General features: G+C 42.4%; 1 protein-coding gene across 9 annotated transcripts in view; it reads left to right on the top strand.

Moving 5' to 3' along the window:
- The window catches only part of kank1a (KN motif and ankyrin repeat domains 1a), a 430,902-nt gene extending 405,383 nt beyond the window's left edge, over positions 1-25,519 (top strand). For 8 of the 9 annotated variants that reach the window (XM_038804689.1, XM_038804682.1, XM_038804683.1 and 5 more), the window contains 8 exons: positions 4,242-4,356; positions 8,553-8,786; positions 9,105-9,192; positions 10,497-10,716; positions 13,243-13,385; positions 16,074-16,274; positions 22,515-22,613; positions 24,519-25,519. In XM_038804689.1, the coding sequence (XP_038660617.1) occupies positions 4,242-4,356; positions 8,553-8,786; positions 9,105-9,192; positions 10,497-10,716; positions 13,243-13,385; positions 16,074-16,274; positions 22,515-22,613; positions 24,519-24,581 (1,163 nt within the window). In that variant the 3' untranslated portion in view covers positions 24,582-25,519. The remainder of the gene's footprint in view (positions 1-4,241; positions 4,357-8,552; positions 8,787-9,104; positions 9,193-10,496; positions 10,717-13,242; positions 13,386-16,073; positions 16,275-22,514; positions 22,614-24,518) is intronic. The other variant, XM_038804690.1, reaches the window with a different exon arrangement.
- The last annotated feature ends 241 nt before the right edge of the window (positions 25,520-25,760 follow it).

Raw genomic sequence — 25,760 nt, 5'->3', positions numbered from 1 at the left:
TTTCCTCTCCACTGTGTTAGCAGGGATCCACTTCCAGGTTTTCCAACTCTCATTTCAGGATTTATTTGTCCTGAATATTTTCACACAAACTCTGAAATCCAGTCACCGATTGCTGCACAATTATTTTATTAAACATGTCTCAAACAGGAGTAAGATATCACAAACTTTAGAACCACTTCAAATATCATTCTGGCTTCTCACTAGCCAGCACCTTTTCAGCTGTCTGTCTTCAATGAACAGTACTCTGTTCTCGTCCCCATTTCCTGTGTTCCTGTTCCTTTAACTTCAGACTTCCTAGAAACTCCTATTAATTTCTCTAGTTTGCTTAAATAGCTGTCCGTTAGATTTCTGGCACTAGCATTCTGGTTTTCTGCATCATTAATCCATTTTATGGCTTTTCTTCTAACAGAGCTGAGAGAGATGCTCCCTTTGTAGCTGCCTGTAACCAAATGCTACGAATTCAGTTGAGAAACATCGCAAAAAGCCTTCCTACCTTAAATTTGACCCTGGTTGCTAAGCGACCACTCTTTCCTTCTCCGTGCTTTTATTTACTTTTCATGTCGTAAACCTCTCTGAGCACAATAGAAGCACAGTTTGAACTGACCAAAACTGCCACACACACAAACGCCTTTGTCCAAGATGAATCTACTTGAGTTTTACTCTTCTTTCAAAGAAGCATTACATTAAACCCAGTTCAATCTATACCTTATTTATGATATTTAACATCATAAATGTTGATCACTTGATACTGCCTCTGTTTTCCTGACAAGAGGCTTGACTAGTTCTGGAGCACAAATCTTCAGTGCTACAGCAGGAATGTTGTCAGCTCCCTCCCCCAACTTTCTTTGTGAATGTATATTGCTCTCCTGCCTGGCACCTTTGGTGGGTCCAGGACAGTGGGGGTGATGGAGAAGTCTGAACATTTGGCTGTAGGGTATGACTTGACAAATATGACTGTCAGACTGTTCCAATTTGGGTGCAAGTCCCCACATGTTAATAAGGAGGACTTTACACATCATGCCAACACAGAGCTTAGATCTGTTGGTTGTGAGTTTGCTTATCTGTCTCTCTAATTATGCCTTACTTTAGAATGTATGTAGGCTTGCATTTTAGCTTCACCAAATTGACATCTCATTTTTAGAAATAGAACATAGAACATAGAACAGTACAGCACCGAACAGGTCCTTCGGCCCTCAATGTTGTGCCGAGCCATGATCACCCTACTCAAACCCACGTATCCACCCTATACCCGTAACCCAACAACCCCCCCCCCCCCTTAACCTTACTTTAATTAGGACACTACGGGCAATTTAGCATGGCCAATCCACCTAACCCGCACATCTTTGGACTGTGGGAGGAAACCGGAGCACCCGGAGGAAACCCACGCACACAGGGGGAGGATGTGCAGACTCCACACAGACAATGACCCAGCCGGGAATCGAACCTGGGACCCTGGAGCTGTGAAGCATTTATGCTAACCACCATGCTACCCTGCTGCCCCCCTTGCTACCCTGCTGCCCCCAATGCTACCCTGCTGCCCCTAGTGTCTAGTATTGCTCCTGGCAATAAAATGCCAGGCAGTAAAATGCCTAGTATTGCTCCTGGCGTGCCTTCCTATACTAGGGTTATATAAAATTAAGGATGTGCCAGACCACGAGGTTACTGATTGCAATTGAATTCAATGTTGATGGCCCACAGTGCTTCATGGATGCCCAGTTTCAAACTGCTAGCATAGTATTGCACAACTAGAGCATAATCCTCAGTGTGAAGATGAAAGGTTGTATCCAAAAAGGCTGTGTGGTGTTCATTCCTATCAATATTTTCATGGACAGATAGATTGGAGCGGGTGTGATGAAGTAGACTTGTCCCTCTTATTTGTTCTCATTTGTCCTTCAAGACTAGTAATGCCCTGATCTACTCACGGTGATGGGCATTAAAGTCCTCCACACAGTACTTTATGTGCCCTTGCTACCCATAGTGTTCTTCCGAGTGGTGTTCAACCTGGAGAAGATAATTTAGTGGTAATAAACAGGAGGTTTCCTTGTCCAGATTTTACCTGATGTCATTAGATTTATGGCACCCAGAATTAATGTTGAAGACTCCCTGAGCGCCCCTTCACCAACGTGACTGTATATTACTCTGGGACAGGACAAGACATAGCCAGTGGGGGTGAAAGAGGAGATCAAGACATTGGCTGTCGGGTATGATTTGGCAGGTATGACTATGTCAGACTGTTCCAATTTGGGCACGAAGGAGAACTTTGCAGGAACAACTAGGTAGGGAGGGTTTTTGTTGTTTCCAGTGCCTAGATTTATACTGGATGGTCCAACCTATTTTATTATTTTTTCAACTATCTGTAGCAGTTTGGATAAACTGAAGGCTTGCTAAGCTGTTTCAGAGGTCAGTTAAGATTCAAAAATATTGGTTGAATGATTAATAGGTTAGAGGAGTGCAGATATCTTGGAGGGCTGCAGCATTGAAGGAATTTAGAGGTAGGAAGGGATGAAGCCAAGGATTTGAACGCTGATAAGAATTTTCAAATCAAGGCATTGCCTAAATGGTAGTCAATATATTCCAACAAGCACAGGGGTGATGGGTTAATGCAACTTTGGTGTGAGTTAGGACTCAGACAATAGAGCTTTGTATTTCCTCAAGTTTGCAAAAGGTAAAAAAATAGGAAGTAACAATGGCATGAAAAGTTTCTGCATTTTATAAGCTGAGAGAAGAGTGAGTCAGATGATGTCACAGAGTTGGAAATAGAAAGTCTTGGTCATGGCTCAATTCATTTGTCATTCATTTGGTTGCTGTCAATTTCCCCCTTGTGGGAATGGAGCTAGATTGTATCCAGACTATCGCCTCTTTGAAGGCTTCCCACTGCTGCATTATGTTTCTGCCTCCCAATCTTCAATTTCAGTTTACCCATGAATGCTGAAGTGGGAAGGATCATGGCTATATGTTTTCAAATGACAAGACATGTGAACAAGAGTGATACCAATTAAACCTAAATGTTTAGCTTCTTCATGGATCAATTAATCACTTCCATTTCCTCTGCAGTCTACCTTAACAAAATATTGATAAATTAGCTTGCTGGAACAGTGTAATGTGCCTTTGTGTAGTTGATCTTCATTTGTACACTGAATGCCAACTACTTCAGTATCTGATCTAATGAAGGGAATTAAGGAATAAAAAACAAGTTTTATTAAATGTCAGTGCGTTTGATTCACCGTGGTTTCAAAGGATCTAACACTGTAACCTGGAAACATCGTTTGAACAGATGTGGAATAAAATTAGCAAAAGGTCACTCTTTTTTTGTGCAGATTGTACTATTGATTTTTGTATAGTTACAGGAAACCGGAGTGCATTTTAAAAACTGGTTGTGTTAAAGTGTATTCCACTTTTCCTATTGCCTTTATTCTTAGTCTTCCTGTACCAAGCATCATCTCGGCCTGAGAAAGTGACAAAAAGGCAACTCTCAGACTCCTGTGAATGCTAATTTTGAATCCAGTCCTTAAAGATTGCACACAAATGGCCCAATTGCACAAGAATGGCCCTTCTCATTACAGGGCATTCTCTTTGTTTATGAAGCCACCCAATATGAACTTGCAAGCTTAAACCTTTGGCTTATTAACATATTAAAACCTAGAGTCTTGTGCTCCAGAAGAATTATAATTCTTTTTTTAATATTTTAATATTTAATATTAAAAATATTTAATATTTTTTAAATATTCGGATCCTGTAGAAAGTAAATGGAATAACCCAAAAACTATTGTCAAAATTCAAGATGCTCCACTCAATCCAATATAAAGTCATCTCCCTTTTTTGTTGCCATAGCTTAATGTTATTTTCAAATTTCATTGCTTTTCACAAGCATTTGAGTTTACTTGTCACTTACACAAACGTTGTTTTCATCTTGAGTGGAGGGTGTTATCCCATTCCTTAAGGTACCTTTGCTCCTTATGTCCCTACTTCCCTCCATACTTCTCACTGCTTCCTCTCTCCCTTACTTCTCTCAAACTATTGCAGTTGATGTCAGGAAAGTTGCTCTGTGGGAAATTGCTGAGTGGGATCCACATACTTCATTCTGTGAGTGAACGCTAACCCAACATATTCTGTTAGTAGATAAACTACTGCATCAGTATTTGGTAGTACAACTTTCACCATTTTGCCAGGAATGGCCATTTATCCTATGTATGTGGGTAAGCATCTTTCACAAATGCAACATTAAACTTTTTTTTTTGCAGCATCTTCTAACTGTGTAAGCACACTGAAATCCATTATGAAGAAAAAAGATAGCCCCAGAAAGCATGAAGCAAATGGCACAAAGAAGAACCTTCAGTTTGTTGGTGTCAATGGAGGGTGAGTGTGGAATCTTCACTGTTCTAATTCAGTGAATTAGTCCTGATTAACCACAAATGACAACAAAGGAGCAGTGGAGTTTGAATTTCCGTTTATTCTCCACAGCAAATTTCTCTCATAGACAGTACATGGTTTGTTCACAAGAAATAGAACAGCTAGTTCAATACTTCAGAATCTTGGAAAGCAGGGAAAATTCAAACAGTTGGATTTTACGAAGATAAATTGTGTCATCTCTAATACCAAATAGAACATAGAACATACAGTGCAGAAGGCCATTCAGCCCATCGAGTCTGCACCGACCCACTAAAGCCCTCACTTCCACCCTATCCCCGGAACCCAATCTAACCTTTTTTTTTGGACACTAAGTGTAATTTATCATGGCCAATCCACCTAACCTGCACGTCTTTGGACTGTGGAAGGAAACCAGAGCACCCAGAGGAAACCCACGCAGACAAGGGGAGAACGTGCAGGCTCCGCACAGTGACCCAGTAATAAATAAACTGAAATTTGATGATATAAATGTTTTTCTTTTGCATATGTGGAATATGAGGATGACATACCATGGAAAGATATTGTAAGATCTCGAGGTATTTTGGGCGGAATTCTCAGACCCCCCCGCCGGATCGGAGAATCGGCGTGGCAATGCGCGAATCGCGCCATGATGTCGGAACGCAATTCTCCGCAATGCGGAGAATCGGCGTGGTCGGCATGGCGCCAGTAGGGATATGCGCCAACTCTCCGGCACGGGCCAGCACACCGATCCTCCGGCCCGAATGGGCCAAGTGGCCGTCAACAAAAAGCCGAGTCCCGCCGGCGGCGTTCTAACATCCTCTGAGCCAGCAGGACCTCGGCGTTGAAGGACCGGGGCGGGTGTGGGAGGGCTGACCCCGGGGGGCCCTCCGTAGTGGCCTGGCTGCGATTGGTGCCCACTGATCGGTGGGTCGGCCTCTCTGCCCCCTGGCCTCCTTTCCTCCGTGCCGGCTCCTGTAGCCCTGCGCCATTTGGCGTGGGGGCCGCCGCAGGGAAGAAGGCCACTGCCCTTGTGCTGGTTGGCGCCAGCCCAACTGTGCATACGCGGATCCCGCGGCACTGGATTCAAGCCAGGATCAGCAGCTGGAGCCCCCTGTGGGCCGCAGAATGGGGTGCCAGAATGTGCGCCGCGCCGGAGTAAAATACTCCCGTTTTTACTCTGACATCGGCACTTAGCTGCCCGTTGGGAGAATCCCGCCCATGGTATGTGGCGCATGTGATTGTATTCTGAATTATATTTATTCTTTGACTTTATATATGAAAATGATGCTTCTGCAAAAGCAAAAGGCTAAACCTGTTGATCCATGTGTTATCAATATATGGTCAATGTACATAAGCCAAAGGTACTGGAAGCATTGACTCAAATACGCTCCTGAAGCGAGGTGGTGTTATTGCCAATTTAGTTGTAATAGCCTATCAATCCCTTCATTGAGCACTTACACCAAAATGAATTGTCCATCTTTGCTACCTCCGTTTTGAAAGTAAAATAAACCCCAGTTGGACAGCTAACTGAATATTTAAATAAAATGAAGTTTGAATTAAGACTTTCTCCAGTGAAGCCTATCTTCACTTTGCAATAGACCTTTGCAAGCAAACTACATTATAATTCACAGCATGAAAACAGGCCATTTGGACCAACTGGTATCTTTGTTCCTTTCCAGGTCTCCTTAAATGCATCCACGCGATAAGCCTCAACTGCTCTCTTGATAGCAATTTTGACATTCTAAATACACTGAATAAAGTTGTTCTTGAATTTAATTACTGAGTTTATTATCTATTACACTCAAATTTTAGATTCTCCGGCAAGTGGAAATAATTTCTCTAAATCTATCCCATCAAACCTCTTTATAATTGTAAGGAATTCTGATTAGATCACCCCTCGGCCTTCTCTTTTTCTAGAGAAAGGAGCCCCAATTTATGCTTTTTAATGGTTCGCATATAACCTCCCAAGTGCATCGATATCCTTTTTGTAATATGAAAACTAAGATTGTGCACTGTGGTCTAAGGTTCCAAATAAATGTAACACAGCTTCTCAGCTTTTCAATTCTATACCTGTGCAAACCCAGTGTGTTTGCATTTTTATCACCTTGTTATCCTGTGATACTACTTTTAATTATATGTGAATCTGTACTCCTGGACCACTTGGTCCTCTAGGCATTTAGACTCTTGTATCCCAATTGCATGCAGCTTACTTATGTTTCCTACCAAAATATATCAACCCACACTTGTTGAGATTACTTTGCCAATTGTGTGGTGATATACATCACTGTGGATACACAAGGGGTTAATGTAAGTAGACAAGCTAAACACAAGAGGGAGCACCAGAGACATGACACACAGACACTCAACCAATAGGTCAGTAAGATAGGAAACGACCAATGGACATTCACGATACACACAGAGGTGACACTACCACAGGGGGCATTACACCAACCTATATATAAAGGACACAGCACACATGATCTTCCTCTTTCCAGTGGAGACACTCAGTGAGTACAGACACAGGGTTGATGCAACACCACACCCACCACGTGGATTGTAGCAGACTGGTTCGTCAGTCTGAGTAGCTATAGAAGGATTAACAGTAGTGACGTATCCGAGTAGGAGAATTGCAAATAGTTTAATAAAGGTGTTGAAGTTATCGCCACATCTGAACCTTCCTTTGTCAGAGTGAACATCAAGGAAGCAGCTTATGCTACGCCAAGAGCATAACAGGACAAATTGCACATCCATTCTGTAAGTTTATTGACATCCTTTTGTGTCTTGTCACATTTGTTCTTGGTCTCCCCATCCTACTCTTCCCACTCACCAAAACAATTGTAAACTAATAGTGGCATTTTTCACCCGTCCTTCATATTCAAATGGAAACATAAGAAGCACAAAGTAGGAAACTATATTTTTAAATGAATTTTCTTTCATAAAAGCATTAATTTGAAGCATGACAATTTTTGTTGACGTCCACATATACGATGCATCATAGTATCAAAAAGATTGAAGGAATTCTGTAGTTTGGAGATACTTTATAAAAGACAAATGAAACATGATGGCGTTTGCCCCATACATAGACTTGGTGTCAAATTAAATATCATACTGAGATTAGCACCCTTAACCTGGTCGTCATTCTAAAGGCATGACCGTGGCTACCTTTTTTTTTTCCATGTTGTTTTCCTCCCCGAACCGGTCTTTAAAGAAATCTGCGTCTCTGCTAATCTCATGCTACCATTCTCGTACTTGCACTCCTTGCCCCTTTTCTCCCATTTCTCTTTTTGCGCTCTTCCCTGATTGGGTCACAATTCTGGCTGAGGCCCAGAGAAGCATCACCACTGGGACACGGGCTATATCAGATGCCTGCATACACTTTGAAGTGGAGGGCTGGTGCTATCTCCAGCAGCAAAAGATTTTTAATGCAGACTTTATTATCATAATGTGGGGTGGCTATGAAATCCCGGGGCAACTAAAATGGCAGTGCAAGTTATGGGAGCACTGGACAAGAAAGTTCTCCATGTTTGGCAAGGAGGTACCAGAGCTAGCGGAGTATAATGGGTGCTGGGGTAAGTCTGAAAGAGACGAAAGGGAACCTTGGATGTACTGAGATGGTGGGAGTGAAGGAAATTGATTCCGGGGCTGGAAATAGTGAGAGTGGATTGTGGGGGTGTGGCAGAGAATGTTGGGGTTTGCTTGAGTGCTGGTACACAGCAAAGGAACATGTGAGTTGGGAATGGTGAGGCAGCAGGAGGAAGGCGAAAAAATGGAGCGAGGTAAGAAAAATGGCAAGAAATTTTGTTGCACAGGATACAGCGTAGTTCTTAAAAGGGGTCCCTGAAGAATGACTGATAAGCAAATCTGCTTGTATATATTTCATTCTTTTTGCCACGCAAATGAATTTTAAAGAATTATTTCTCACCCATAATTGCAGATAACTTTCCAGTGGTGGGTGCATAGTAATGCCACAGATATGTTGTACTTGTTATTTTTAGTTCTGCTGGCATTTTCATTTCAAAACATTTGGCTGTCTGTGCTAGTCGGCATATTTGAAAATAATTTGTGCTCTCTCTGTACCAAGCACTTTATTATAGCATGCTATTTGGCTTCCTGCCAAATATACTGTTTTGGCTGCAGTCTACCATAATTACCCAAATTTTATCGAGTGATTTTTATTCTCCTAGGTATGAAACTACATCCAGTGATGATTCCAGTTCTGATGAAAGCTCATCTTCTGAATCCGATGATGAGTTTGAGGATCAAGACTATTCTAAGGATGAAGTTGAGATTAATCGTGAAGTGCTACCAGAGGGGCCTGATGTGTGTAGGACTGAGATTGCGAATATATCAATTGAAAAGGAGATTCCAGTGTTGGAAGGAAGTGAAAAAGAAGCTGGCAACGTGGAAATAAGGGAGAAGTATAACCATTTTTGGCAAATATTCTATTTGTATTTCCTTTGAGTTATTAAAATGAGTCATGGCTTTAATGGTAAAATGCCAAAAGGGAACTCAGTGGTTTGTCCCACAGGAAGAAGAAAAATACATTGGTAAACTGCCAAAGGCCATCCTTAATGGTGGCTTGTTGCTGTCAGAAACTTGCAACCAAATTCTTTGCTTGCTGTTTAATTGGCAATTGATGGAGGAGTCCGATTTGGTAATACAGTAATAAACAGAAATGGCCATTTTTTTTTTTAACCCTGTAGTCTTGGATTAACAATTTATTTTTAAACCTTTAGGTATGACTTAAGTGAGAAGGTGTTATCGGCTTGCAATATACTGAAGAACCAACTCAATGACCCAAAAGCAATGGCAAGCAAAGAAGTGGTAAGGTTAAGTTAAACATATCAACAGCTTCTCGGGCTGATTTAGAAATCATTGGGAGTACAAATGTTTTGGAGCAACCCTGCTTCTAAATCTTTTATTGTTATTGCTTCCACAATACGATAACAATGTAATAACATACAGTAAATAATTCCTGTAAATATTTAGACTATATTAATAAGCTGGGCGGCACAAAAAAACAGTGGTTAGCACTGTTGCTTCACAGCGCGAGGGACCCAGTTTGATTCCTGGTTTGGGTCTCTGTCTGTGCGGAGTCTGCACCTTCTCCCTGTGTTGTGTGTGGATTACCCCCGGGTGCTCCAGTTTCCTCGCACAAGTCCCAAAAGACGTGCTTGTTAGATGAATTGGACATTCTGAATTCTTCCTCAGTGAATCGCAACAGGTGCCAGAGTGTGGCGACTAGGGGATTTTCACAGAAACTTCACTGCAGTGTTAATGTAAGCCTACTTGTGACACTAATAAAGATTATTATTAGCAAAAGGCGCTTTCAAGAAATCAGATTTGACTACACATTAGAGCTCTTTTATGGTGATTTTTCTATAAAGACCAGGAGGCCAACGGTGAATAGCAGGAGCTTTGAATTGTCTGGCAACTTGAAGATCAAGAGCTCTTTATATGAAACTTCATTTCAAGAAATTAAATTGATGGGATAGATTGTACATGGTCTGTCGAACTAATTGATGGATTGTAGTTTAGTTCGACCACAGTGGCTTATCTGTTGCATCAGATTGTAAACTTGATCGGGAAGTCTGAAAAACAAATGCACTTCTAGAACAGATTCCGTAGTCAAATTTGACTTTTGTTTTTAAAAAAAGAGTAATTAAGTGAATCTGTCCATGTGAAAGCTGATTAAAGCATTGGAGACCTCCATTTTCATTCATTTGTGAAGTGTCTTTTTATTGCACGTTATGAACTGAACCATTTAATTATTGATACTTAGATTTTAATGATATAGCTGGGTATTCATTGCATTATAACAAGAATTGTGTTCCATTTCAATCATATACTGATCTAAATGATTATGCATTACTCACTATCTTCAGATATTCCTTTTTATTCTTTAGCGGTCTGCATGCAGCTAGCAAAGCCATGCCAGCTCAACCTAATTGCCCTCAAGAAGACAGTAGTAAGCTGTCTTCTTAAACTGTTGCAATCTTTGTGGTGTAAGTGCACCCACATTATTGTTGGGGAGTGTTCTTTAAAGCTGCCACTGTGTTTGGCTCAGCAGCTTTTTAACCCAATTGGAGTATTATGTTTCCTAATGCAGAATTAATTCTGAATTTCAGAGACTTTGCCTAAACAACATCCAACATGAATGGTTCCGTGTATCTAGTCAGAAGTCAGCAGTTCCCACCATGGTCGAAGATTACCTAGCTGGGTTCAGGGAGGTTTCACCAGAAGTCTTGAAGCATGTAGTCAACATGGCTGATGGAAATGGCAATACAGCCCTTCACTACAGTGTGTCTCACTCAAATTTTGAAATTGTGAAGTTGCTTCTGGATGCAAGTATGTTAAATGCTATAATTCTTCACATATTTGTCTTAACACTGCTGGCATTGTTTCCAGTTAAGGTTTCTGTTTGTAGATGTTGGCTGATTTCGTTTGTGCCTGTAACTGGTTCTCCCTTACTAGAAGCGCCAAGGAAGCCACAATTATGGGACGGGGTGTTATATCTCTGCCCTTAGTCACACTAAACAAGACCCAACTGGAAGTGGTTAGCTAATTCTGCTAGCTTTGGTCAACTGTGGCAAACAATCTGTTCATTGATGCAGCACTCGATACTTGCATAGAGAAAGCAGCTGCCAGCTTATCCCACTCTCAAAATGTCTATGGCGAAACATCAAACTGGCTGCTGGGACCATATTGCTGGTTTGAGGCCTATACTCTCAGCACCTTGCTTGCATGGGTGACATGGATGACCAAGAAAGGAAACTCAGCAATTTTCATCGAGCTGTTTGTCGTGCATTCACTGCATCTCTTGAAAGGACAAACTATTGAATGTGACAGTGCTCTCGAAGGAAAATTGCCCCAAGTTCACCGGCACTCCTCAACCAGAGGCAAATTCTGAAGAATTCCAAAGAAGAGTCAAATTGGACTCAAATCATTAGCTATGTTTCTAATTCCACAAATGATGCCAAACCTGCTGATTTTTTTTCCCAGCATTTTGTTTTTATTTCAGATTTCCAGCATCCACAGTTTTATTGCTTTTATTAAAGAATAGACATATGCTATCATGTCTGAGCCCATCTAACTATTTCACTCGAGTCAAAAGATCAAGGAGGAGAAAGGGAAAAAAGAGAAAGGGGGAAATCGATGTTTATGTTGTTGCCATGTGGTCTATATAGTGAGAAGCTAGAGGTGTAATGTGCATCCCTCGTTGATTGCGATGGTATTTTTGGTGCAATTTATTATATCAGTGGCAAATGTGTCATTTCTTGTTACATGCTCTTAGTCTGTTGGACTGGTAGCTTTGCTGCTAAAGCAGCATTTAGAATCTATCTGGATGAAATGTGTTGTTTCTCAATGCCAAGGGTATTGGACCAGAATTTGTTGTTAAGTGATAAATTAATGGCACCACTTCATTAGACGTATCCTTGTTTTCATGAGTTTTTGTACTGTAAGTTAAAGATCCAAACTGGGTGATGCCCTCTGCAGCTACAATTGTGTAACTCCTTAAGGAATCAGATTGAAAAGTCGTTCATGAATAGTGCAATTTGAAGCAGAAAATGCAAGTTAGAGTTGTGAATTCAATGTCCGATCAGATACAGAAAGCAAAATGGAGGGAGGGATTGGATTGAGAAAAAAAAGACTAAACAGTAAAGCAAAATTAAACTTTAAATAAATCTCCAACAGTTAAAAGTTGTGGGAATGAGACTCTCAAGTATGGAGAAGTTAATTTCCATTGCCAGAAAGGTCATTTAGCAGTAATTCAAACTTTATCATGCTGTTTAGAAGGTGCTTAAACTGAAAAACACATTCCCTCACTTTCAAGCTGAATTTATCCATTCTTTCATGCAAAAACTGGAATTTCATGTCATTTAATTAATTTGTAAAAGAAGCCAGATGACAAAATGCCATTTTCATGACCAACAAACCGAGCAGAGTAGCAGACAGAAACCTCTACATCTTTGTGTTTAGTTACACATCTCCCCTTGCCTGCAGGTACTGTCATGTGAGAGTGCCTTTAAGAAATGGGTGTTTATAAATGAGTGTGTATATAAATATCTGTAGTGAGAGTACCTTTAAGAAATGAGTGTTTGTTATTGCAGTGATGCAAGAAAGTGAGTGGAACTGGGCTGTCTGTCAGCTTTTTACTTTCATTTTAGGCTGTTTGCTGCAGGGTGTGTTTTAGTTTTGTTTTCAGAGCTGGATAGCTGCAGTCACAGCCAGAAGGTGTATGAGTTTCTCTCTCTATTCTAAAGACTGTAAATCGGTCCTGGTAATTTAAAACCAATAACAGCAGTGGCTTTAACATGATGTGCTTCTGGTAAAAGGTGTTTTAAGTCTTATGGATGTTTAAAGGAAAGCTTAAAGGATTACTTAGTGTTGTATTCTTTAGGGGTTGTATTTGAATTAATGGTTGCTAAGGTATTCACTGTATGTTTTAAAAAGGTTAACGAGTTAACAAAATAAATATTGTTTTTCTTTAAAAAATACTTTTCCATTTCTACTATATTACACCAGTAGAGTGGGCTGTGTGCTCCCCATACCACAATCTATTAAAAGTTGTGGGTCAGGTGAACTCCATGATACACTTTGGGGTTCTCTAAACACTGGCTCATAATACTGTTCAATTAGAAAATAAATAATGGTGTTGAACACTGTTAGCTTCACCATTATTTTGACAGTAAATTATGGCCCAATGCTTTTGAACTATTGTATGCTCCAATTAAACAATGCGTCTTAATTCCTATAGAAAGTGTATCTTCCACTTTATTCGATTGGATAGCTCGACCAAATCATTTTTTCCCAGAGATTTTATGAAAATTATTTTGAAGGTGGTTGAGGAATTAAGATTTTTCTCTATTACAGATGTGTGCAATGTTGATCAACAGAACAAAGCTGGCTATACTCCCATCATGCTTGCTGCTCTTGCTGCAGTGGAAAATGAGAAAGACATGAAAATTGTGGATGAACTGTTCAGTCAAGGAGATGTGAATGCCAAAGCCAGTCAGGTTCGTAACATTCTTTTTCTTTAATGTTCGTTCTTGGGACATGGTGTTGCAGGCTGGGCCAGCATTTGTTACCCACCCCTAATTGCCCTTGAACTGAGTGGCTTGCTCGGCCATTTCAGTGGGGGTCAGTTGAGAGTCAACGCAACGCCGAGTCGGTCTGGAGTCACATGTAGGCCAGACCGGCTAAGGACGGTAGATTTCCTTCTCTGAAGGACATTAGTGAACCAGATGGGTTTTTACGACAACGGACAATGGTTTCATGGTCATCATGAGGCTTTTCATTCAAATTTCACCATCTGCCATGGTGGGATTCAAATCTAGGATCCCAGAACATTACCCTGGGTCTCTGGATCACTAGTTCAGCAACAATACTACTATGCCGCCGCCTCCTTAATTTATATTGTGACAATTGTTTGAGAATTCACTTTGCAATTCTTAATTTTAATTTTTCCATTCAATATGATACCGCCCTTAATATCTTGCCTCTTTTTTTTCATTGCTACTCTCTTTGTTTTACATTATGCTTGTAAGTTGTGACAGTCACTTGTTTGTATGCTCTTTTACTCTTTTTAGTCTCATTTTTCCTGCGCATTATTTATTCACCTTGGTTTCCCAAAACTGTAGTTATTCCCAAGTTGTCCTCAAGTACTCAAAATTGGGTTCTTCGGTTTGGATTTAGTACTTCCCCAAAAAGTTATTTTCTCTTTCGTAATGGTGAAGGATCTATGACTTGAGCATAATGCGTCAATTTCTGAGGTGGGGGGGTGGGGGTGAAGTTTTTATATTTTTCAAATGAGTTGCTATCGGCAGCAGTGCAAAAGCCAAAACTCACCATCTTATTGTAGTTCATTTTCTTGTGTAACCTCACACATTTATTCCTCTTTCTCCTCCTTTCCCAAAACGAAAAAAAAATCAGAGAAGCCTATCTAAAGCACTCCGATATCCTGTGACACATGTTCCAGCGTATGTTGCTACAGTTTTATGAGAAATCTGACACCTATCATTATCTTTCTGCTCTTATATCCGTTTTCTACCTTCAATTCCTTTCTCTTGCACTTTCTTTTTTTACTCGTTTACGGGCTATGGGTATCGCTGGTTAGACCAGCATTTATTGCCCATCCATAGTTGTCCGTCAGAAGGCGGTGGTGAGTTGCCTTCCTGGACGACTGCAGTCCTTGAGGTGTAGATACCCCCACTGCGCTGTCAGAGAGAGTGTTGCAGGATGTTGCCCCAGCAACAGTGAAGGAACAGCAAAATATTTCCAAGTCAGGATGGTGAGTGACTTGGACGGCAACCTCCAGGTGTTGGGCTTCCCCGGTATCTGCTGCTCTTGTCCCTCTAGATGGTCGTGGGTTTGGAAGGTGCTGTCTTAGAAACCTTGGTTCGTTACTGTAGTGCATTTTGTGGATGGTACACACAGCTGCCACTGTTCGTCAGTGGTGGAGTGTTTCACTGTTTGTGGGATGGGGAGCAATCAACTGGGCTGCTTTATCCTGGATGGTGTTGAGCTTCTTTGAGTGTTGATGAAGCTGCACTCATCCAGGCAAGTGGAGGGTATTCCATTACGCTCCAGACTTGTGCCTGGGGGGGGGGGGGGGGACGACGACGGGGTGAGATACTCGCCGTGGAATTCCTAGCCTTTGACCTGCCCTGGTAGTCACAGTATTAATATGGCTAGTCCAGTTCAGTTTCTGATCATGTAACTTCCAGGATGTTAATTGTGGGTGATTCAGTAATGACATAACATTACATAGATTTTTGTTCAGCAAAGATATTAAGGGATTTGGGACAAGGGCAGGTATTTGGAGTTAGGCCACAAATCAGCCATGATTTCATTAAATGGTAGGACAAGCTTGAGGGGCTGAATGGCCTACTGTTCCTATAGATGTGGCCAGTCACATTCCTAGGAGATCTGTACCTGAGCATAAACTATTTACCACATAAGCCAATGACTTGGATGAGAGCGTAGAGAGTTCCGTATTTGAGTGTACTTGTAATGCCTTTGGCACTTTTTCCAGGCAAAAGGTAATGAAAATGTAAATGATCCCTCTCCACCGCCCCCGAGGTCACAGTAGAAAGCCCCTAGTCCCCACATTCCGGCACCTGTTCGGGGAGGCCGGTACGGGAATTGAACCTGCGCTGCTGGCATTGTTCTGCACTACAAGTCAGCTGTTTAGCCCATTGTGCTACACCAGCCCCTTAGTCATGGGTATTAATAAGGGGTGTCCATCACAGATGGGTAAATAAGAGAGTCGTGATACAGATCAGCCATGATCCAATCGAAAGGCGAGAATAGGCTTGAGCAAATGGCCTCCTTGTGTTTCGTTCACATTATACATGGTCTGTTGGAAAGAACAGACTTGATTGGCAGGGTAATGTTATGTCTCAATTTTTAAATCTTTTGAAATATTTATTTATATTCCCTGTATGGAATGCACATTATTTAGTGAAGCTCTCCAGTTTTCCAAGCCTCTTTATGGTGAAATATTTAATTCCAAGGAATTCCCCAGGGAGGTGTGGTTAAGATGGAAAACACCATCAAATTGGAATCTGCCATGCTGAAGATGTTAAGTGCGCTGGACCATCACATTTTCATGCATTTTTTAGATACATTTTCTGACCTGAAACTATTAACTCGGTCTGTTATTTAAGTTAAACATGTCATTATTTTTGTATGTTGTGATTTAGGCTGGTCAGACCGCGCTGATGCTCGCAGTGAGTCATGGGCGGATGGACATGGTAAAAGCACTTCTTCTCTGTGGTGCTGATGTCAATATCCAAGATGACGAAGGCTCGACAGCTCTGATGTGTGCAAGTGAGCACGGGCATGTGGAAATAGTTAAGCTTCTGCTGGCCCAACCTGGATGTGATTCCACTTTAGCCGACAGCGTAAGTTGCTATTAAGATATATTTCTGCAAGGTCTAAATGTTTGTCTTGTTCTGGTTATTTATGCTGAACCTTTTCTATATGTTGCATGTCCCACCTTCTCTGCAGGAAAATATTTACTTAATTACTAAACATGATTGCACAGAACAGTTTTACCTGAGTCCTGAGGTAGAGATGATAGCCGATGTATCTGATTCACTATTTCACAACCAGTTACTGATTAATGTTTGAAAATACAATGAGTGAGTCGCAGAACATTCGATTACTGTTGTCAGTGGTACAAGAAAAACACTTGAGTAAATATCAGCAGTTTCAATGTATTTTTAATTCCCTGCCTGCGCAAAGACCACATTAAACTCTTTCCTTCAACATTGAGTCCACTCACAACTGCTGTAGCTCGGTAGAGATTTCAGTTTCATTATGAATCAGTCCATCTGTGCACTAAATAAAATGATCAAATCAGTTGAAGAGCGCAACTTGTTAGTATTTTTTTCTGAAAAATATTCATGAATAAGGAATGGGTGATATTGAATGAGAAGGTTACTATTTTGTGGTAATTGATATTTGGTAACAATAGGATCAGGATCAGTTGTGATGCTGTCCATGGGGGAATAATAAAAGTTTTTGTTGGCAGTTACTGGGTGTGCTCTAAAAGAACAGTCACGAGGATGAGATACTGGAAAGCTTTTATCACCCACTGCAAATATTGCAAATCACAGAATTGTTACAGCACAGAAGGAGGCCATTCAGCCCATCATGTCTTGCACTGGCTCTCCAAATGAGCATTAACTTGGTTCCTTTTTCTCTCCATTTTCACATTGTTTATGTTGGAATGTCTCAATGGAACCTGCCTCCACCACATTTCCAGGCAGTACATTCCAGATCCAAACCACTCGCTGTGTGGGGGGAAAAAATTCTCACTTCACATTTGCTTCTTTTGTAAATCACTTTTTAAATCTGTGCCCTTAGCATTCTGTATCTACTCTGTCCAACCCCTCATGACTTTGAACGCCTCTATCAAATCTACTCTTCACCACCTTCTTTCCAAGGAGAACATCCCAACCTCTCCTGCTATCCTCATAACTGAAGTTTCTCCTCCCTGGAACCATTCTTGTAAACCTCTTCTCTCTTTAATGTGTTCACATCCTTCCTATTATGTGTCTCTCAGAACTGCACACAATACTCCAGCTGTGGTCGAACTATTGTCTTGTATAGGTTCAGCAAAACCTCTCTGCTCCTGCGCCTATTAATAAAACCCAGGGTACTGTATCTCACACTTCACTACACTGAACTTCATCTGCCAACTATCTGCCCACTCCAACCTGTCTATGTCCTTTTTGGAAGTTCCACACTGTTCCCTTGACAGTTTACAATGCTTCCAAGTTTCGTATCATCTGTAAACTTTGAAAATGTCCCCATGCACACCAATACCTAGATCATTAATATATGTCAGGAAAAGCAAGGGTCCCACTATCGACTCCTGGGGAACTCTATGTATACCTTCCTCCAGCCCAAAAAATATCCATTGACCGGTACTCTTTGCTTCCTGTTATTCAGCCAATTTATTTGTTCACATTGCTACTGTCCCTTGTATTCCATGAGCTAAAAGAAAAAGGTTAGGTGGGGTTACTGGGTTAATGTGATAGGGTGGAGATTTGGGCTTAGATAGGGTGCTCTTTTCAAGGGACGGTGCAGACTCGATGGGCCGAATGGCCTCCTGCACTGTAAATTCTATGATTCTATAACATTTCTCACAAGTCTGTTGTGTGGCACAGAATTGAATGTCTTTCAAAGATCCATGTACAGCACATCAACAGCATTGCCCTCATCGACCCTTTGTGACCTCTTCAAAAAGAACTCCAAGTTAGTTAAACGCTATTTCCCTTTTAGAAATCGATGTTGATTCTTCCTGATCAGCCCCCATTTTTCCACGTGACTACGAATTCTATCCCGAATAATTGTTTTGAGAAGCTTACCCACCACTGAAGATAAACTGACTGGTCTGTAATTGCTGGGCTTATCCTTGCAATGGTTTTTGAACAATGGTGTGACATTTGCAATTCTGCAGTTCCCTGAGTACATGGAAGACTGAAAGCTTATGGCCAGCTCCCCTGCAATTTCCACTTCCACTTCCTTCAATATCCTTGGGTGCATTTCATTCGACCCTGGCACCTTGTCATCTTTAAGTACCAACAACCTATTTAACACTTCCACCTTGTCTATTTTAAACTCTCTAATGAGTTTCTTTGTCTCTCACCATGGCCTGGGTAGCATTGAGCTCATTGGTAAAGATAGATGCACGGTATTCATTTAATACCTTAGCCATGCCCTCTACGTCCAGGTGTAAATTCCCTTTAATGTCCCAAATCAACCCTACTCCTCTTATCACTATCTATGTGCCAATAGAACACTTTGGGATTCCTCATTATGGTGATGGTCAATCTTTTTCTACCTGACACATGCGTAAGCTCATTTTTTTCTTTATCTTATTCTATCGCCTTTTTCATCCAGAGATCTGAAATTGTTTGCCCTACTTTTCCCCTTTGAGGGAAAAATTTGAGGGTAATATTAAATGACAGCAGTGTGAATTGGATACATTCTGAAAATCACCAGAGAAAAGAGCAGCAATTTTTTTTTTTAAAGCTATTATCTCCTGCAAAAAAAAAGTCCTTATTACTGCCTTGAAAAATACAACTGACATTGGATTCTGGTAAATTTACAAAATGCAGAATGGAAATGCTCAAACCTATTGATAAGATAAGCTCTATTGTTTGGTTTTTTGATTCTATTTTTAATAGCTTTTTGCTGACCCCTAAAGTTCTCCCACTCCTCCAATTTACCACTAGCTTTTGCAGTATGGTATGCCCTAGTTTTTGCCTTTATATCCTTCTTCACTCCCTTGTTTAGCCATGGAACGTTTTTCTCCATTTTACAATTCCTCTTCCTCTAAGGAATACTCTAAGTGAGAGGTGTTTAATATCTCCCTGAACATCCGCCATTGCTACTCAACTGTCCTACCCTCAATTATTTGTGCTCCGTCTACTTGGGCTAACTCTTTCCTCGGGCCTGTGTATCACCTCTGCCCAAAACTAAAACTCTAGTCTGGCACTCTGTTGCTCAATCTCAATTTGAAGCTTGACACCATCCAGGACAAAGCAGCCTGCTTGATTGCTCCTCCTTCCACAAACATTTAAACCCTCCAGTACCAATGAGCAGTGACAGTTGTCTGTCCCATCTACAAGATGCACAGCAGGAACTCGCCAAAGTTCCTTAGAACGCACCTTCCAAACCCACGACCATTACCATCTCGAAGGACAAGAGCAGCAGATACCTGGGAACCCCACCACCTGGAGAAGGCAACTGACCACCACCATCCTCAAGGGCAACTAGGGATGAGCAATAAATTCTGGCCTAGCCAGTGACACTCGCATCTCAGAAATGATTTTTTAAAATTTCCTCATTTTCCCACAGTTGTATCTGACCAATTGCATAAAAATCTACGCTCTCCTACTTGCAATATAAAATGGTTAGCAAGGCATGTACACATCGCTGCATTATCAATAAACAGATGTCGATAGCCCTTGAGTCTGGACCCCACGGAGTGAGTTATTGCCCCCACCTAGACACATTTACAATCCTGAGCTGTTACCTGGGCAGCAGTGATCTGTGGTTACTGACCTCCCATCTGCTATCACAAGAGGCCCTCTTCCCAGTGTTATTGCAGCTGTGAGACTGCCGGTCTAGTAACCTCTCAGAAATATAGTTTCAGTGAATGATATTTAAACCCTACAGGAACTGGTGAAGAGGATCAAAACGTATGACTGGATCTTTAAAAATGATTCAGATATAATGGGCGCGATTCTCCGCTGCCCACGACGGGTCGGAGAATAGCGGGAGGGCCTTCCCGACACTTTTCCCGACCTCCCGCTATTCTCTTTCCCCCCCCCCCCACGGCCGCCCCACGACACGAATCGCTGCTCGCCGTTTTTTACGGCGAACAGCGATTCTCCCCTGGCCGATGGGCCGAGTTCCAAGGCCTTTACGGCCGTTTTCACGAACGCAAACACACCTGCTCTCACCGTTCGTGAAAACGGCCGCAAAGTGCCGTCCCGGACAACCATGGCACCGATTGGCACGGCCGTGCCAAGGGTGGCATGGGCCCACCGATCGCGGGTCCGATACCCGCGCACTCTTTGTTCCTCCGCCGCCCCGCAGGATCAGTCCGCGGGGCGGCTGAGGGGCATGACGGCCCGCGCATGCGCGGGTTTGACGCATATGCATGATGTCATCCGCGCATGCATGGCTGACGTCATCGTGCGCGTCAGCCGCCGTGACGCTTGGCGCGCGGGCTTAGCGACGGTCGCTAAGCCCGCGATGCCGTTCTTCACGGGGCTAGCCCCGACCGGGGGAGAGAATCGGGTCCCGGGAGGGGGCGCGGAGGCTGCTGTGAAACACGGCCAGTTTCACGGCAGCCTTTACGACTCTCCGCATTTGCGGAGAATCGCGCCCAATGTATAATACTCCTTCAGTCCATTTGTCCTATTCCCATTGTTTATTTTCAGTAATAGTCTGGGTTGACTTTTTTTCCATGCCATTTAGTACCACAGTAATTATATTTTTTTAAACATTAAGAAATGCTTTAATAAAGGATTCATGCTTTAAACACCAGTTATCCATATGGAGGTCTAAAATCTTGGAAAACTGCTCTCCGATTTCTATGAGGAAGTGCAAGTTTTGGTATCCTATTACACAGCCTGTCCAAACTTAATTTCCTGGTGAGGGATCAATTCTCAGGATTTTCTTGTCATGTTCAGATGCCACTCATTTCCTTTAAAAAAAAAAATTAGTAATTTGTGGGAAAAGAACTGTTTGCATTTTTCACTATTTTGGGGCAGCTACTTTATGCTTGTGGAATTTGAATAAATATGTCTTGCGTGGTTACTGCAATCGATAAATTATAGCTCAATGCACAACTTTTATGCTATAGTCACCCTAGTGGTGGTGCAATTTGTGACTCTGCTAAGGCCACACAGCACTTGGGGCAGGATTCTCTGACCCCCCCCGCCGGGTCGGAGAATCGCCGGGGGTCGGTGTGAATCCCACCTCCACCGTCCTCCGAATTCTCCGGCCCCCCAAAAATCACCCCGGCGTGAATCATGCCGCCTGCCTCGGAGAATGGAGGGGACCGGTGCGACTCAATGGGCCCCGGGGCCGCCCGAATTCTCCGGGCCGCCATGGGCCGATGTCCCACCCGTTTAACGAGGGTCCCGCCGGCATAAATCAAGGTTGGTCCCTACTGGCGGGACCCAGTTCCGTGGGCAGCCTCCGGGGTTCTCGGCGAGGGGGGGGGGCGGGGGGAGATCTAGCCCCGGGAGGTGCCTCCACAGTGGCCTGGCCCGTGATTGGGGCCCACCGATCAGTGGGCGAGCCTGTGCCGTGGGGGCACTCTATTCCTCCGCATCAGTCGCTGTGGTCCTCCACCATGGCTAATGCAGAGACGAACCCTCCCGCGCATGCACCGGGATGACGCCAGCACACGCTGGCGTTCCCATACATGTGCCAACTTGCGCCAGCCGACAGAGGCCCTTTGCCGCCGGTTGGCATGGCGCCAAGCCCCTTCCCCGCCAGCCGGCGGGGCGCAAACCACTTGGGGTGGGCCTAGCCCCTGAAGGTGCGGAATCCTCCGCAACTTCGGGGCGGCCCGATGCCGGAGTGGTTCACGCCACTCCTCGGCGCCGGGACCCCCTGCCCCGCCGGGTAGGGGAGAATCCCCGTCCGTGGTCATTTTTGTTGTATGTAGCTTTCAAGTAACTGAGATTGTCAGCCAGTGTTTTTGGAAATTTTAAAGTCACTGTGGGTCACTTCATTGGGCTGTTTGCCGTCTGTTAACAATAGCATGGGTGAGCCTGGTTTGGATATGCAGCCGATCTCTACTCAAATTGTTAAAGACTCGTGATCAGAAAAAGCTTGTAAATAAAAGAAAATTTGGGCCAATATAAGGGGGTGTTAACCACCTCGATTTCTCCCCCCCCCCCCCCCCCCCAAAAGTTCTGGTTTGTATCCTCTTAGATATACTTTTGGTTTCACTATACTTAACATTGTGATGTTTTAAAAAATAACATTTTAATGTAACTGCTAGAAATTGTCAAGAACGGCTTTCAAATTTCATGCTGATTTTCAAATATCCGAGTGTATGACCGTTCTGGATTCATTGAATCAATGCCATTCTGTCTTTTATTCAGGACGGAAGCACAGCACTGTCTATAGCTCTCGAGGCTGGTCATAAAGATATAGGAGTCTTACTTTATGCTCATGTAAATTTCTCCAAAGCTACGTCGCCGGTATGTACATATTTTTCTTTTAAATTAACAATGTGGTTTTATCTAGAGCTTAAATGATCTTTGGATGCATATCCTTCAGTTACAAACGATGCCTGGTGTGAAAACCTTGAATGTCTATGTTCCCTTGCTTTTATCACAACCGAGGAACTTTAGTTAAAACTTTTTCTTCATTCTGATCTCCTCAACAAATGTCAGCCATGTTTAAGGACATTGATACTTGGTCTACAGGCAGTTCAGCCTGTCTATTTTTTATTCCATCTGACCGGAGATGGAAATGCCTGAGCTTGTGTGTTTTCTATAACCACTCTGAGGCAGAAATCCTCCATCTCTGAAGTGCTGAGCATAACCATGTGCCACAGCTTTGTTTTGTTTTTTCCAATTAAGGTGCAATTTAGCATGGCCAATCCACCTACTCTGCACATTTTTAGGGTTGTGGGGGTGAGACCCACACAGACATGGGGCGAATGTGCAAAGTCCACACGGACAGTGACCCAGAGCCGGAATCGAACCCGGGTCCTCGGTGCCATGAGGCAGCAATGCTAACCACATGCCACCCTCCCATGTGCCACAGTTGACTGGAGTTTCAGCAACTTTTTGCATTGCACAACTTCATTGGTTGTTTCATTGTGACTAATTCTAGCCAGTCCAGTGCATTTTTGCAGGGTATATTCTGCAACTAGTACTGTTCTCCAGGCAAAAGTACTTCATGACAAACAGCTTAAAATGAGGATAAAATTTGAGGATGCAATTGAATTTATAAGTGCATTTGAACATTTCCAAAATTGATTTGAACTATATTTGAAATAAAAACCGCAAATGCAGGTCTGCCAGCATCTGTGGAGGGAGAAACACAGTTAAAGGGCGTGATTCAACTAAATGGAAACAAAATCCCACAGTGAGCGTGTTTAGCCGCGTGTTTCCCGGAACTCTCAGCGTTGAGAAACACATGGCTATAAAGCGGCACTCGTTAAATAAGGAACCTCAGAGGGGAACGTGTGGCCAAGGCTACACACGGCCCAGTTTCCTATACCGAGGATCTCCGCTCGTCAGAACTCCTCAATGTAGCCAGAGACCGGGACGCCATTTTTAAATGGTGTCCCGATCACCGAGGCCACCGACCTGACCCCGACCACACACCTTCTCTCCCCTCCCCCCCCTCCAAAAAGCCCCAATACACTTTGGGAGGTACACCCGCGCAGGGCACCCCCGGCCCAATCACCACCCAGAATGCCAGTTTGGCAGTGCGAACCTGACACCCTGGCAGTGGCATGCTGGTTGTGCCAGGGTGCCCAGGTACCACCCTGCTCAAAGGGCATGCACCTGTGGACCTCCGATCCCCTGGGATACCCCCATGAGTGCCGTTCCGTCTGGTCCCTGTGGGTCCAGTGCTTAAATGCGCTTGCCCAAAGTCTCGGAGGTGAAGGGGATTGATCCCATCGCCTCGGGTACCTCGTGAATCTGCAAATTAAAGTGCGACTAGCTGTCTCGCTTTAATGTGTTGATTTCCTAAAAAGGTGATCTCGCCCACAACAGATCTCGTGAGGCATTGCGAGCCAGGTAGATCCGGGAGCACGGTCTCCCGGCTTCTATCCACCACGTTGCACGCAGCGAGTTGCTTTTCAGGCACAGCATGGCCGTTAGATCGTGCCCAAAATTTCAAGTTAACTTAGTTTTTCCAGCGATTCTGTTTTCATATCAGATTTCCAGCATCCACCATATTTTGCTTTTATCTTAATGCATATATTTGTCATTATTACAATACGACAGTTAATTTGGTAGATGTTTGAACTCTGAATTAATAAAACTCAAGTGTTCACTGAATAAGTTACACAATTGTTCTATTCACCTTTAAATTGAAAGCACAATGTAATTTTTAATATCCTCTATCTGTATTTGTCTTTTTAGGGGACACCCAGGCTAGGAAGAAAAACCTCTCCGAGCCCAACCAGGCGAAGCAAATTTGATTGATTCCTACCTGCCATTGACCCAGTCCTTTTTACTAAGCTGCTATGTACCCCTGTTAATATTGACAGATACTGAATGTAAATGTGTGCCTGAGCTCACCAGCAAAAACTTTTTTTTAGCAATAGTACAAAGATGTAGCTCTGCCAATCTACTGACCAGCAACTAAACTGGAAAGCGTTGCGGGGGCTGGCATTATAAAGTCTTCATTATACACTCTGCATCATTATTGCCTCAACCTATGCTGCTTGTAGCAAGCTTTATTCGTCTTTCTTTTAAATCACTATTTTGTCTCTTTTGGTTTTACTTCGCAGGAAACACACAACACATGGCTGTTTAGTTTTCTCATTTTATTACATTCATTGTTAGTTGTAAACTATATTTTGCCTGTATAAACATTCATTAAAACAAGTGTCATGATATTAATGGCATTATTTTAAATCTCTGCATTGTATTTATAATATTTGGAACTATACATTTGAGTTGGTTACATGAAAATTTAGGAGCTACGAGGGATGGCCCTTATTTGGGTTTTCCTTAATTTCAGAAAGGTATGTAACTTTTTTATATATATATATATATATATATATCAAACAAAATCATTTGTAATCTGTTAAAATTTGAGTCATACAGTATTCTCAAACTATTTTATACATGCCCTAATAAAAATGAATTTAAGTGAAGAAATAATTTACTATTGAACATAGATTTTTAATTCTTTTAGAAATTGTTTACATCATTGTATCTAATTTGGTTTTAGTGACATTTGAGATATTATTTGTATATCAACCTGTCCTTCAGTTAAAGCCCTGTACATGGGTTTCTGTGCATATTTATGAAGACTGCAATCTTGTTCCATTTAAATTTTGCCACGTGTGTATTTAAATGTTTGAAGTGCCTTAGATCCTTGCCATATTTTCAGAATAAAAGCTACATTATGCTAATTGAGTTTGCTTCTACTATTAATGCCATGTTAAAAATTCATACCAAAAATCTTCTTAAATATTGGCCTGAATATTTTGCCTGTCTTGTGGACAAAAATGGAGGTGAGGACTGGCAGCAATTCCGTGTTGGTCAAAAATCCCATTCAGATTTTCCTTCCGCTGCAATAAAGGCAGTCTCCAGAACCCCTCACATGTAAATCTGACTTGATTTGTGCAGTGCATAAGATTGAAATTTCCTTCT

Source organism: Scyliorhinus canicula, chromosome 8 (genome assembly GCF_902713615.1).
Source record: "Scyliorhinus canicula chromosome 8, sScyCan1.1, whole genome shotgun sequence".
Lineage (NCBI taxonomy): Eukaryota > Metazoa > Chordata > Chondrichthyes > Carcharhiniformes > Scyliorhinidae > Scyliorhinus > Scyliorhinus canicula.
Note: the sequence above shows the minus strand (reverse complement) of the source record. Positions and strands in the feature narration are given on the sequence as shown.